General features: G+C 34.1%; 1 protein-coding gene across 1 annotated transcript in view; it reads right to left on the bottom strand.

Annotated features, from left to right (window-relative positions):
• Positions 1-5,055, bottom strand: part of LOC109819423 — a 7,427-nt gene extending 2,372 nt beyond the window's left edge. The window contains exons 1-2 of the mRNA XM_020385148.1: positions 4,778-5,055; positions 1,902-2,298 (exon numbers count right to left, since the gene is read on the bottom strand). Coding sequence (XP_020240737.1) covers positions 1,902-2,298; positions 4,778-4,937 — 557 coding nt within the window. The 5' untranslated portion in view covers positions 4,938-5,055. The remainder of the gene's footprint in view (positions 1-1,901; positions 2,299-4,777) is intronic.

The following is a 13,911-nucleotide window of genomic DNA, read 5'->3' on the forward strand; positions in this document are numbered from 1 at the left end:
AAAGATTTGAAGGGAAATTTTCCAAGTACTGAGATTTCGGGGGTAGTTTTGCGTACCCATAGTTTAAGGGATGCACACGCGCACAACACACAATACAAAACACCCAAACTGAAAATGCATCCTAGGTTCCTACTCAAGGAATTGGCATGTTTATGACTCACGATCATGCCCCGCCTGTGTTTTAATTGGAGATTTGTTCTCAGAATCTTGCAATGAGAAGATGCAGGACAGGAAAATGCTGGATATAAAACCAACCTGCCCCCAAATACTACACCCCTGGTCGCTGAAGCCTATATGGACAGAAAAAGAAACGGAAGCATGACTCCAACATTAAGCATGCTATGTATCTGACAGTAAACTGGTGACAACACCAAGAACATGTTGATACCATGCCCGGTCACCACATTCATTAAAATATGTCTAGCCTCATAGAACAATACATGTACCAGTAATTTAAATATGCCGCTTGAGCTTTAATACGTGACTCCTGAAGGCATGCAGCAAAAATTTTACATGCACACCAGATGAAAAAAGAGTTGTTACCGAAGTCTATGGAGGAGCCCTGGTCGCTGAAGCCTATATGTACTGAAAAAGAAAAGGCAGCACGACTCCAACATTAAGTATGCTATGTCTCTGACAATAAACTGGTGACAGCACCAAGAACATGGGGTTGATACCATGCCCAATAACCATATTTCTTAAAAAGATGTCTAACCTCACAGAACATTAGATGTACCAGTAATGCCGTTTGAGCCTTAATATGCAACTTTTGAAGGCATGCAGCAAAAACTATACATGCACACCAGATGAAAGAGTTGTAACAGAAGCCCATGGAGGAGCAGAACAATAGATGTACCAGTAATGCCGTTTGAGCCTTAATATTCAACTTTTGAAGGCATGCAGCAAAAACTATACATGCCTACCAGATGAAAGAGTTGTTACAGAAGCCCATGGAGGAGCAAGGTCAATTTGCTCAACCGTTGCATCAGCCTAAAGATTCTTTAGTAAAGAATACACCAACGAGTGATGCTAAGGCGACTATTCCAGCATGTTATATGCTAGATAAATACTCGACTCTATATTGTAATTTGTCTTCTGAAGCAGAAAGGGTAGTTCTATCAACCGTCAAAATAACCTGCCCATGATTTAAGGGTCAGGCTGACAAATGGGTTGAGGACACCCCACAAAAAGAAGTAGGGAGACATAACTGAGCGCCTTCAATGCAATTGTCCGTCCGACCATTACAAAGTAAAGGAGTTGGGTTGTTTCTTTCTTTCTTTCTTTCTTTTTTTTTTTTTGAGCCGGGGTGGGGGGAGGTGAAAGGAGTTGGGTTGTTTCTTTCTTTCTTTCTTTCTTTTTTTTTTTTTGAGCCGGGGTGGGGGGAGGTGGGGTGGATTCCTAGAATAAATATTGTTTTCCCAATGTTTAATGTAATCTACGTGTGCCATTAAATCCATTTCTTCACAGAAACCAGTCCCACATATTTTACTGCTAACTACTGCATCCTCAGTGAAAAGGTGAGGAAAACACTAATAAGTCACTAATAGTATCCATCAACTCTTTTGTTTGCCAACACAAAAGTGTCTACAAGCATGAGGTAAAATATATGATAAACAGATCCCAGATTAACAAAGATGCATTCACATGAAAACTACCTAACATATATGAAGCCAAATAGATTGGCCTAGAGTCAAGTCAGAGTAAGACCTGTATTCTATCATCTAACATGCAAGTCATATTTGAGAATATCTAGTCTTATCAATGTGCATAAGAAAGTGATATCTCAGAACTGGACCGTAGCTGAAGCATTTTCATGCAACTACAGTGGTACGTAAAGTTTTCAAATCATATAAAATCTCAGTATGGAATGACTTATACCTATCTAGGAATGCCTGACTTACCTTCTTTGCCGAAATGGCCCTTTCCTAGGAAGGAAATCTGCTACTGTATCAACTGTCAGAATTCCTGCCACAGAACCCTTATTAAAGCTGAATTTTCCTTCAAACCCACCAACTTTGATGTCGTCACTTCCAACATATAGATTATCATTCACTGAGGTTCCAGTCAAAGCAACAAGACATGCCCTCATGCAACCAGGAGGTACTGAAAACCCAGAGAGCAGAGCCACAAATCGGTCAATTCTAAGCACTAAATCTACTGGAAAAGTATAATCTGGAAAGAAAGAGCTGCAGTGAGTGTCTGCTACTTCCCAACAGTCCTCCAGACGCGCATCTCGAACCACAATTTCTGGGCAAACAGGGGGAAACAAGTCGACAGCTTGACTGGCCTTGCAAACTCCTGCACAGAATGTGCAGTAAGTGAATTAAAGAACATAAGTAACAAAGGAGGAAAACAAAAATATTTATCCCCTGTTATTAATTGCAAATGATGATATTCAATTCAAGGTAGTGGAAAATTGGGTTAAAAACAAATGGAAATTTGCACCCACAATTAAGAAGAAGCTGCCACTAGATGAAAAGTATTCTCCTGATTTTATTTACTAGATAGATAACTGTCATGTGAGCCTCGCATATGAAGGGAATATTTCTCTTCTGGTGCAAAGTAATTTGATTATTTATTTATTGACATTAAGTCAGCCTGAACAAGTGAACATTGGTTACTGAGGTGAAGTGGCTTCTAACCTTCTGGTAGAAGTTGCAAATGATCACAGGCACACAGATTTATTATCTTTTCCGAGTTCAATATCCAATATATAATGCTTCTACCTTTTCACACTGTCTAATTAGTTCAGGTTTGATTACTGAACCACCAAAGACAACTGGAAGTATTTGGAACCTATTTAAGAAGGAAACAAAAAGTAATGGTTTGCTATTTTTTTTAAAAAAAAATGTTATTGCTTCATGGTCACACCATGCAGGAATTCTTCCCCTGCAAAAGTAAGCTGAAATTCAGCATGCTATTTCAGCATGCAGCTTGTACTAAGTTGTCATGCTACAATACCCACATTTGCATCTTATTTTAGATCTGAACCGATCTGGGCCTCTCTCCCTTCTCAGGACTCAGGAGGTTTAAATTATATATACAAATGCCTTCTGGACGGATTATAAAGGTTTCATAGCTGCAAAATTGTGATATGGACTTGAAAAAAGCCTCAACATGAACTCTAGGAGCCAAAGATTGTAAGAGGCGGTGTATAAGAAATTCAAATCATTACCTATCGGCACCATATTGGCTCAAAGATATTTGATAGAAGGTCAACCATGAAAGAAAGATGTAGAAAGTAGAAACTGGATATGGATACATCACATGTCTGCTTGTAATAATATCGTTGATGAATAACTCAGGTTAGATCCAACTACTCCCATGTGTTGTTTGAAGGTAAAAAGAGGCAAGCATCTCTATGTGCATGCATATACATATATAAGCACTTTCAAGTTCATCAGAAGCAACTATGAGGTCTCTATCCAAGTTTTCAGGGTCAGTAGTGGTGCAACCAGGATTTTGGTATAGCGAGCGGGGAATAATATTTACTAGAAACTTAATTCTTGTGAAAAATGTTGCAGCACCTGTACATGGTTATAAATTAAAAGTTGAGGATGCACATGCAAATTACAGATTCAGGGACAAAAGATAAACATGCTAACATGCATATTCGTGAAGGATGTGTATGTGAAAAAGGCGTGTGCGTTCTTTGACACAATATGCATTTAATTAACCATATTTCTTCAACGTTCACAAACCAACCGTGAATATATGGTACATATGGTGATCCATAATAAGCTGCTTTCCAAAGAGCGACTCTCTTTGGTCTATCACCGAGAGGATTGAGAGGACCATTTTTTGTCTTTTCATTTTGTAAGGTTGCTTGGTTTTCCAATGCAAATGCAATGGCTAGCACGGTTGCATAATGATAATACCTTCATACCAAATTTCTATCCAATAAAGCTGAGTTTATTTCATGAAAGCTCCAAAATCCCAATTAAAATATATTTCATGCTTTGTATTAATAGTTTTCACTTTTACTTTTCAAGTTTTCTTGTATATTTGGTGCCATCATACTGCCAATTGATTTAGACCCACTCCTAACTCCTCCTAATTGCGACACTTCACTTCCTTTCATTCATGCCTGAATTATCTAATCCAGTTCTCCTTATATCCATGTGAGCAACCTCCTTAACTTGTACTACAAACTCTGCTCTTTCCTTATCCTATCTCTTAGACTTTGTTCGGTCAAGAGAATTACAGCATAAAAGTTTTGCATTTTAGAAGAGGCAAAAGCGAAACCTTGTCTCATCCAAGATTTGTGGCGCTGCTCTCCGGGTTTTCAGTACCTCCTGGTTGAGCTATGTTACAAAAAAAGGATGCACGCGGACCATGTTTTTGTGCATAATTATTCCGGAACATGACATGCCCCTTGAACTCATATGCTCTAACTCATAACTTTTTGTTTAAGATCAATAGTTTGCCACTCATCTAACTCAACAATCACAATTATATAGAGACTATAGTTAGTTTCTACAATTTTTTTCTCTACATTCTGACTTTTAAAAAATACAGTTATGATATCAACAAGCGAATTCAAGCAGAACAGAGAACAAGGTATAAACAAGCTAGAAACACACAGCAATGCAGAACACTGTAAATCAATATTGTTCTGGATCCAAACAGATCAATTAAGGACATGTTAGCTGTAGTTCCCCCAATTTAAGTCACAAAGAAATGGCTGAAACTGAATCGCAACAGAATTCAATACTATTGTGCAGTTCACAAAAACTAAAGACATAACTGAGACTGAATCAGGATCTGAGCTTCGTACCTGATCGAGATTGAGACCTAGAATCATAAAATCGAGTAAATTTCTCAGGGATGGAGGTCGTTTGAGAAACCCTAACCCTAAAAGGAGATGCTTTTCTTTGTGTGGAAGGAGAATAATGAGAGGGAGATGATGAAGGTGAGAGAGAAAGTACTGCGCTCATCTCTCTCCCCCCCTCTCTCTCTCCTGCCTTCTTTAAATTCTATCTCTTTTCCTCTATTTGAGAAGAGAAATATCCCTCTCGCTCGATCGACCGATTTGATCCAGCGCCATTGATAAATCTTCCACCATGGCGTTTTCGGTTCGGTTCAATTTGATAGGACATCGACCCGAGCCGCTGGAGGCTAATATGGGCCGCGTTGTACTTAAGCGGGCCGAATCGGCTCGCAAAAATACATGGGCGCTTTGAGCGTGCAAACGACAAAAATATACCATGGAGGGGAAAATAGGGCGATAGAAAGTGAAGCATAGAGAGTTGGCGTCCAGTTTTGTGTTGTTGAGGCTTATAATAGACAACTTGTAGAAGCAACTTATTTATTTGTGTCTCTGTTTATATACATACACTAACTTTTATACACGTGCAATGCACGTGATTAAATATCAGGATTAAGTATTTTTTTTTCCTTATTTTCTAATTAAACTTTGTTCTTCGGTTCCATTTTAATAGTTTGTGCTCATTTTTGTCTCTAAACTTTAATATTGTGATTATTTATTTTCTTTAATGTTTATTTAAATAGGTTGCACCCAATTTAAATTTTCATATTGATATTTGAATTAACAGAAAACAAATATAATTTGAAGCTAATTTGAATTTTTATATTATTTTGACTGACATAAAACTAAAATTTTACTTGAGAAAGTACAGTGTCATAAAAGAAAAAAAATATTGAAATAGTGTTATACAAGGAATGTAAATATTTAAAACCAATAAGGTAAAATTATTAGTTAAAAGTACATTAAAATAATATAAAAGAGAATATGAAGTTTGTTCCCAATCATTGATAGACTTCATAAAAAATTATAAATTAAAGAGTAATGTTAACTCTAGTATACTTTTATATGATAAAAACATCCACATAAGCAATATAAAAGTATTGAAAAACTCATGAAACTCCCTTCCAAAGATTCCTAATTTCACTCAAAATAATAAAATTATTCTATAAAATATTCAGAAAGTATTGTCTTTTACTCCTTCAGTTTTATTTTTTATTGAGCTAAGATCAATCCTTCATCACATTTGTCTTTTTCCTGATCAATTCTAGAGTAGTGTCTTCGTCATCTATATTGATTGTGGCATCAGATTAGAGTTGTATTTTTCTGCTGTTATCTTTCTTGGGCTCGTTAATCTTTTATCTTGTTGTTTAACTTTATGAAGAAGTTAAATGCATTGCCCATGTTCAACACAAACTTCTTGAAATACAGACTTTGATTTTTTAAATTTTAATAAGAATAAATGTTAATTTCATATATATAAAATTTTTGTGTTCCTAATTTATTACTTAAATAATATTAGGAGCTGCCTCTTTTTTCTCTACAATGAATTCTTTTGATGTGCATCCAATAAGAGTTTTTGTTACGTTAATAATATTACATTTGCTCAATCCTTGTTATTTTCCACAAATATCTAAACTAAATACTTGCATTTTTCATTGCCAATTTGCCTTAAGTTATGATATTAATATCTAATTTCTTTAGTATTTGAAGAACAAAATATGAAATTTATGAATACTTACTAATTTTTCCTATATTAACTCAGTTGGTACTTTTTTAATAGATATGCCTTATGTTAATGCCAATTCAAATGATTCATGGATTTTTTCTAGATTTTAGATTTATTTTTGTTACTTTCTCATTTGCAATAGTTATGTTCTTTTAAAGGATATCAATGTACATTCTGATAGTTTCTCCATACGTACTTCATTGTATTTTTTATCCTGTAAATATTATTAACATTAGAGATTAATGTTTCTAAATTATAATTAATTAATGCTAAGTTGTTATATTATAGTCTTTTATCATTTTTATGGATTTAAACATCTATCAATTAATGTTACTAATATATTTTTGTTGCTCCAACTTATTAGTAAAATTATATGTAGTTACTTTAATTTATATAGTGATGATAATTTTTAAGCTATAATATTTTTAAAATTTTTATGCTTTAACTGGATATTTTTAATCAACTCTTATTGCTTTTGTTTACTAGTTGTTGCCCTCATGTTTATGAGCATACTCCCTAATCTTATTTTGATGATTACAAACAATTCCTAACATTGTTTATCTAGTGATTGTATTTGTTTAATATGTATTCTAGACAAACATCGATGTTGGAGGTTGGATGGATTGCGCCATAACGATCATATCAAATAGAGGTTGGCGGAAATAGTGGTGTGAAGTCATTGCACATTCAAGTCTAATTCAAGATCAAGCTTCATCCGCAACCAAGTTGAGCTTCATTGTAGATTAAGATTGCTTGGGTATAGTTTTTATAGTTTAGGATTTATACTTTGTGTGTAGATACTTCAAGCTCAATCATATACACACATACACATTTTTGGTTTTTAAGTTTATATAAATATGAAATAAATTGTAAGACCCCGTAGATTTTGATAATTTATATATGTGACTATTAGTGAAAAATAATATTTATTTATGATAAATATCTTTATGATATGGTTGTGCATGATATCTAGCATTTTTGAGCTTATGAGGATGTATATATACATCAGTTATGAAGTTGAGTTTGCAAATTTACAAATCATAAGCATCAGATATGATTTCTCAGCTCATGAGTCGACCCATGAATGTCATGAGTCGACTCATGATATCATCTTCCGTTGTCATAAGTCTCTGCTGAGTCGACTCATTATATTATGAGTCGACCCATGACTGTCATGAGTCGACTCATCGGGGTTTTTCTGGTTTTTCTGGGTCGGGTTTGTTTGGGTTTCGGGTCGGGTTTTATCCACTCGTATATATTCCCCTCTACTCGAAAACACTTCATTTTCACCAGTTCTCCCCAGAAACCCTAGTCCCTCTCTCTCCTCTCTAAAACCCTAGGTGTTCTTGGTGATTTTGGGACGTTTCAAAGGATTTTTCAGCAGTTTCTTTTGGATTTCAGCGAAGGGGATCGTTCTTCATCACATCTAAGGCGAGTAACATCTCGTCCAATCTCTCCCCCATGCTTTTAAGAATTTATAAACGTTTTTCATGAGTTTTATTGAGCCTAAGACTTATTTTCAAGTATAAATCAATATCCTTGTTAGGGTTAATGCTAGAAATCATGTTTTTCGGATTCTAAATCCCCACCAACAAGTTTTTGATGAAAACCCAGATCTGGAATTTTATTTAAAGAAATAAAATATGAGTTTTATTTTGATTAAATGCTTTCTCTCATGTTTAGAAGTTAAAAGTTAGGTCTAACATGCTTGTGTTCGTTTCTCATGCTATATATAAATTTATCACTGCCTCGTAGTCTAGAATTGATAGTTATGGAGGTGAAGATCAGTTTAGTGGGAGTATAGAACGAGATGGATGAGCTGCAGTTGTGAAATATCCAGTTTTTAGCCCGTGAGTCGACTCATGACTCATCATGAGTCGACTTATCAGGTTGAGTCGACCCATGACTGTCATGAGTTGACTCACAAAGTCTATCCCTGTTATTCATTAGTGTCTGCTGAGTCGACTCGTCAGTTCACGAGTCGACCCATGAGTCATGAGTCGACTCATAGCTGATGATGAGTCGACTCATCGGAGTTTTTCCTATTTTGTTTGTGTTTCTGTTTGATCACCTACTGTGCTTATACGTTCATACAGTGTTCATATATCATCGAGGGTACCGTTCATCATTTTTTTTGAACATGAGAAGTTGCCTTGTTTATCGGGTATTAAATTATAATATGTATGATTTTTCATCTACTTATGTAAGATGACTTTTCTGACACAAGCTTAGTTCTGTACAGCAAGGCATGTATAAGAGTAGAATACGTATACCTATACTACTAGTATTTCATGTTTCATGTTCACAGTCCTCGTGTCGGACTATAATTCATTGAAGTCCTCGTGTTGGACTATAATCCATTAAAGTCCTCGTGTTGGACTATAATTCATTACAGTCTTAAGTTGGATAATTGCTGAACCTTGAGTATGTTTTCTTAACCGGTTTTTTTGGAAAAACGACATATTATATGAGTCTGGGACATGAGTGCTACCTAGGCTGGACATGACATTTATTGTAGCTTTGACATGTTTAAATTGTATCGGTAGAGATGGGTTTTGTTTTCTTTTCCTTTATTGTTTCTTGTGCTAAACCTCGGGTTTAGTATTTAGGGATTTACAATTTGAGATACAAGGTATATACATGAGGGTTTCCTTGTTTGGATTATTTCGCTCGACGTACCTATGCTCGTGTTGTAATTTCCTAAGTACTAAAACCTACTATTGTTAGTATAAGTGATTTTATATTATTATGTATTAACTGTATTTTCATATACAATGAGCCCTATCCCTTGGGGTTGGTTGTGATGTTGCTCGCTAGCGCTTGACGCTCGTTGTCCCTCCCCCTTTCAGGTAACGAGCCAGGAGCTCGGAGAGTCGCAGGTTGATGGCGATGCACTTTAGCTTCAACCATCTATTTAGTTATATTTTCTTTTGAGCTCTGTAGACTTCTGTTTAGATATTTGAGAGTTTTATTCTAGAAGTTGTAAAGGTTGTGTGCCTTATTTCCTCTTGTCAGACATTTTGTATTTGAGACTTGTTGAGAACTCCAGTTTATTTATTTCAGACATTTATTTGTATTCCAGTATATTAGATGGTGAAATATTAATTTGATCTCTGTTATTTTATCAGTTGATTCTTGTATAACCTTTTACTTGCTTTGTACTACACCTGTGGTTGTTTCCACTAGAGAGATAGTAATTGTGATGGTGAAACATGTTATTGCACAGTGTGGTGCATGGCAGGTTTGACATTTCTGGTTTTACCTCGGACTGCAGCCTTGTGTGAACCCAGGGGCGTCACATAAATATACTTGTTTATATACTTACATATTTTATATTTATTGTTTTGTTTTTGGTCTAGCTATACAAATATGAAATAATAGATATATTCATATACATACTCATATGTTTCATATTTATCATTTTGGTTTTTGTAAAAATGTATATATTATGCAAAACGTCATTTTTGAGAAAATATTGTGTTTGTGGATTATAGACTTGACAATAGTAGTTTGTACCCTTTTCTAAGTCTATAAATCCATACAAAAGTTTTCAAACTTTAGTTTAAGTCAAAATATCAAAATCATGTGTTGTTGAGTTTTCACGTTTTTGGACTGTTTTGCAAAATGAAGAGTTTTCACAATTAGGAGATGTAATTTGAAAATTTCTTTTTGTAACATGTTTATTTTCATATTTATAATCATTTTCCAAAGTTTTATATTTTTTAAAATTCATTTACTATTTTTAAGGCATTTTAAAAATTAGATTTCATACATGAACAGTACATGTGCATGTTTATAAGTCGACGTATGTACTGTAGCAAGTCGACTTATGAATTGTTCTAGAAATTAAAGTTTTTATCTGCTGAGTCGACTTATATACCTAGCATGTCGACTTATGATAAGTCGACTTATAATCTGTTGTGCAGCTTGTTGTTTTCGTCTGCTAAGTCGACTTGCAGCTCATACAAGTCAAGTTATATCAGACAAGTCGACTTATGAATTAGTCATTGCACAGTAACGACTAGTTTCCAATTTTTAATTATTTTATTATTTTTATGATTTTTTGGTGTTTTCTTGGGCTGGTTTCTTCCACCTTATATATGGGAAATATAGAACTCGTAATTTGCGGGGAATAATTTGCAGATTTTTAGAGTGATTAGGGTCTTCTAACTTCTTTTGATGTATGGCTCTAGGGTTTTTTGTTCTTTCCTGCACAAAAAAGAACTCGTAAGAGGCCGGACTTGGGTTCTCCGGTTGTTCCTCCGACGATCAAGTCAGTAAATGATATTGAGTAGGAAAATATAGAGTTAGATGTTAGTTGTGTCTAAAAAAGACGAAAGAGAGTTACCTCATGCAATTCCTATTCTTATTATAGTGGATCTGAGGGGCAATAAGGTAATTTGGGTCGAGTTTAGCTAGGCAGTGGAGTCGACAGACATGTGCTACATGTCAGTTGTTAAGGGATGTGAGTCACCTAGTCCTTTATTATGGGAATGACATCATGTGTTTGGTGGTGACTAGGTCCAATGAGTCATAAAGGCTATGGGAGTTAGAAAAATGATGACTTTGTCAGAGTAGTTAATGTAAGGACAGGAGTTCGAGAAAACTACTGACTCTCTTAATCATCCATCTAATGGTCGACTATATTGTTGACTGTTGATACAACGAGCCAAGTGGGGGTTATTCACAGGAGCGACTGGCCATGTTGGACGATAAGTACCACCTTTTGATTCAAATACATGAGATGTTGGCTGAACAGTAGGTCGAGTCGGGTGGCTTGTGGAGTCGATCGAAGGGTTGGCCGAGTAGTACCGCCTTTTGTCACGATTACGCGCGATGTTAGCTGAACAGTGGGTCGAGTCGGATGGAATGTGGAGTCGATAGAAGGGTTGGCCCAGTAGTACCGCCTTTTGTCTCGGTTACACGAGATGTCGACAGTAGCCTGAGTCGGGTGGAGATTATCTTCATCTTGAATTAGATGTATTAAGTATAGTGTAAGACACGTGGTGATTGCTCCGTGAAGATTAATATTCAGTATTTTTAGGGCTATAATAGCGGTCTACCAACAGTTTCTAGATTCGATGTGTACTGGTTATAGATTTTGAAATTTTAGAGTTTTTCGTGTTTTTTAAATTTTGAAGGAGTTTTTTCTATAATTTTTATAACTTTGAGGTTAATTCCGGCAAATTTTAAATTTTTAGGTACATGAGAATAATCTCTTGATCATCTTTTATTGTTTGCAAATTTTAAAATTTTTAGAATTTTAGGGTGGTTTTTTTAATTTGAATTTTTGAGGCTAATTCTAGAATTTTTGAGATATTGAGGGTGTTAATTAGAAAATTTTAAATTCTTTGGAGACTGCTATTAATTTCTTGATTTTATGTTTGTTGGTTTAAGTTTTAAAATATCAGAAATTTTCAGGTGCATTATGGTAATCCCTTGAATTCATTTATGTTGTTTGTAAGTTTTAAAATTTTAGAATTTCAAGTGCTTGCTTGTAATTTAAACTTTTAAGAGTGTTTTAATAATTTTTAATACATTGAGGTGTTAACTGTAAATTTTTAAATTCTTCACAAACTACTGTTAATTTCTTAATTTCATATTTATTGTTTTAAGTTTTGAGACGTCGGGATGGTTTTTATAATTTTAAACTTTGCAGGGTATTTTATGCAATTTTAAAACTTTGTAGGTTTTTTTTGCAATACTTCATATATTATAGTACGTTAGCTACGTATATTTCTTTATCTTAACAAACTAATACCATAAAGATGTTTTATATATTTTATTAATATTATTTTTATAATTGTTAAGTTATAGATAGTTCACGTAGGATTAGGATAGGATATAATTATGATTATGATAGATTAAGATATAAATAAAATATTCAAAATAGTAAAGGGTAATATTGACCATAGAAAGCTTTTCCCGAACTCATGCTTTTAAAGGGAGTATGTATGTATTACTTATATATATAGTAATACTCCCGTTTAACAGCACGAGTTCGATATATGTATACTATCATAGTCTATATATACGTATATACCTATGATATATAGCCGAACTCGTGATGTTAAAGGGCGAGGTATGTATAAATAATACATCGTATATATACTATATATGATTATATATATTCCTATATCATATATTACTATATGATATATATATTCGATATATATATATATAGTATACTAAATATTGTCATATTATATACATGACTATATATATTACGCACGCGTAGTATTTAGCTGTTCAGTCTTATCAGCCCTATATAGGTTGTAAGAGCTATCATTTGGTAATTACATATCAAAAACTGATTAGAGAAAAAGTTAAGTTGTTTAACAAAACTAAATATAAATGTCATTATGAGTAAAAATAACAATAATTGATATGTAATTACCAAATGATAGCTCTTACAACTTATAGAAAAAGTTAAGTTGTTTTAAAATATTTCTTTTATTAAATCTTCCGAGTTTCTACCACTAATAACAATTAGTTTAGTCTGTGTTGTAGGTCTTATACCGTTCACGGAACATATTTGAGTTGGGAATATTTTCTTTGATAGATATGTTGACCCTATAGTTTTGATGATGATTTGACAAACAAATTATCGCTAATATATTCTCTAGTTTTTGTGTTTATGTTTTTCTTTTCAGGTATTTCAACACACATCAATCAAGCGTTAAAGATTCAAGTTCATATGTGTGGATTTACCTAGGTATATGTTTGGATTACTTACATATATTGTATGATTATATCTAAGCTCAATATATGTACACTTAACACGATTTTTTGACGTTTTCTATCATATAAATGATTTTTCATCAAACGTCGTTACAATAACTCTTATATCATGTTTACAGCTCTTTCATACTTCATTATATACATATAATACATGCATAATATATATATACATATTTACAAACCCTATGTCAATTTTCATGTTCACGAAAAACAAGTTTTCTGAACACTTTTAAAAAACAGGGAGTTTTCACAAACGAAAATTGATTTTGCAAAAAATCCTTTTTAAACATGTTTATTTCATCATTTAGAAACTTCCCCAAAGTTTCACCATTTTTGGATTTGATTTAATATTTTTAATGAATTTTCAAAATAACCCTAAAACCTGTCAATATGTCATATATCAGATTTCGGTCGACCGGTGCGGTCGACCGCCAGTTGAATTTTTTTTAGGCTAGTTATTTTTCCAGAGACTTTTCCGGTCGACCGAAAATTCCGTCGGTCGACCGCCAGCTTTAAATTTTTATTTTCTGAGTTTTTTGAGTCGGGCGCCCGCGGGGGGGGGCCCCCCGCCGAACTGTCAGAACTTTACAATGGCTAGTTTTTCCAGCTGTTTTCAAATTGGGTTTTTGGTCTTTTACTTATGTTTTTGCTGTTGTATTGGGGTGCTATATATACC

Source organism: Asparagus officinalis, chromosome 1, assembly GCF_001876935.1.
Source record: "Asparagus officinalis chromosome 1, Aspof.V1, whole genome shotgun sequence".
In the NCBI taxonomy this organism is placed as follows: domain Eukaryota; kingdom Viridiplantae; phylum Streptophyta; class Magnoliopsida; order Asparagales; family Asparagaceae; genus Asparagus; species Asparagus officinalis.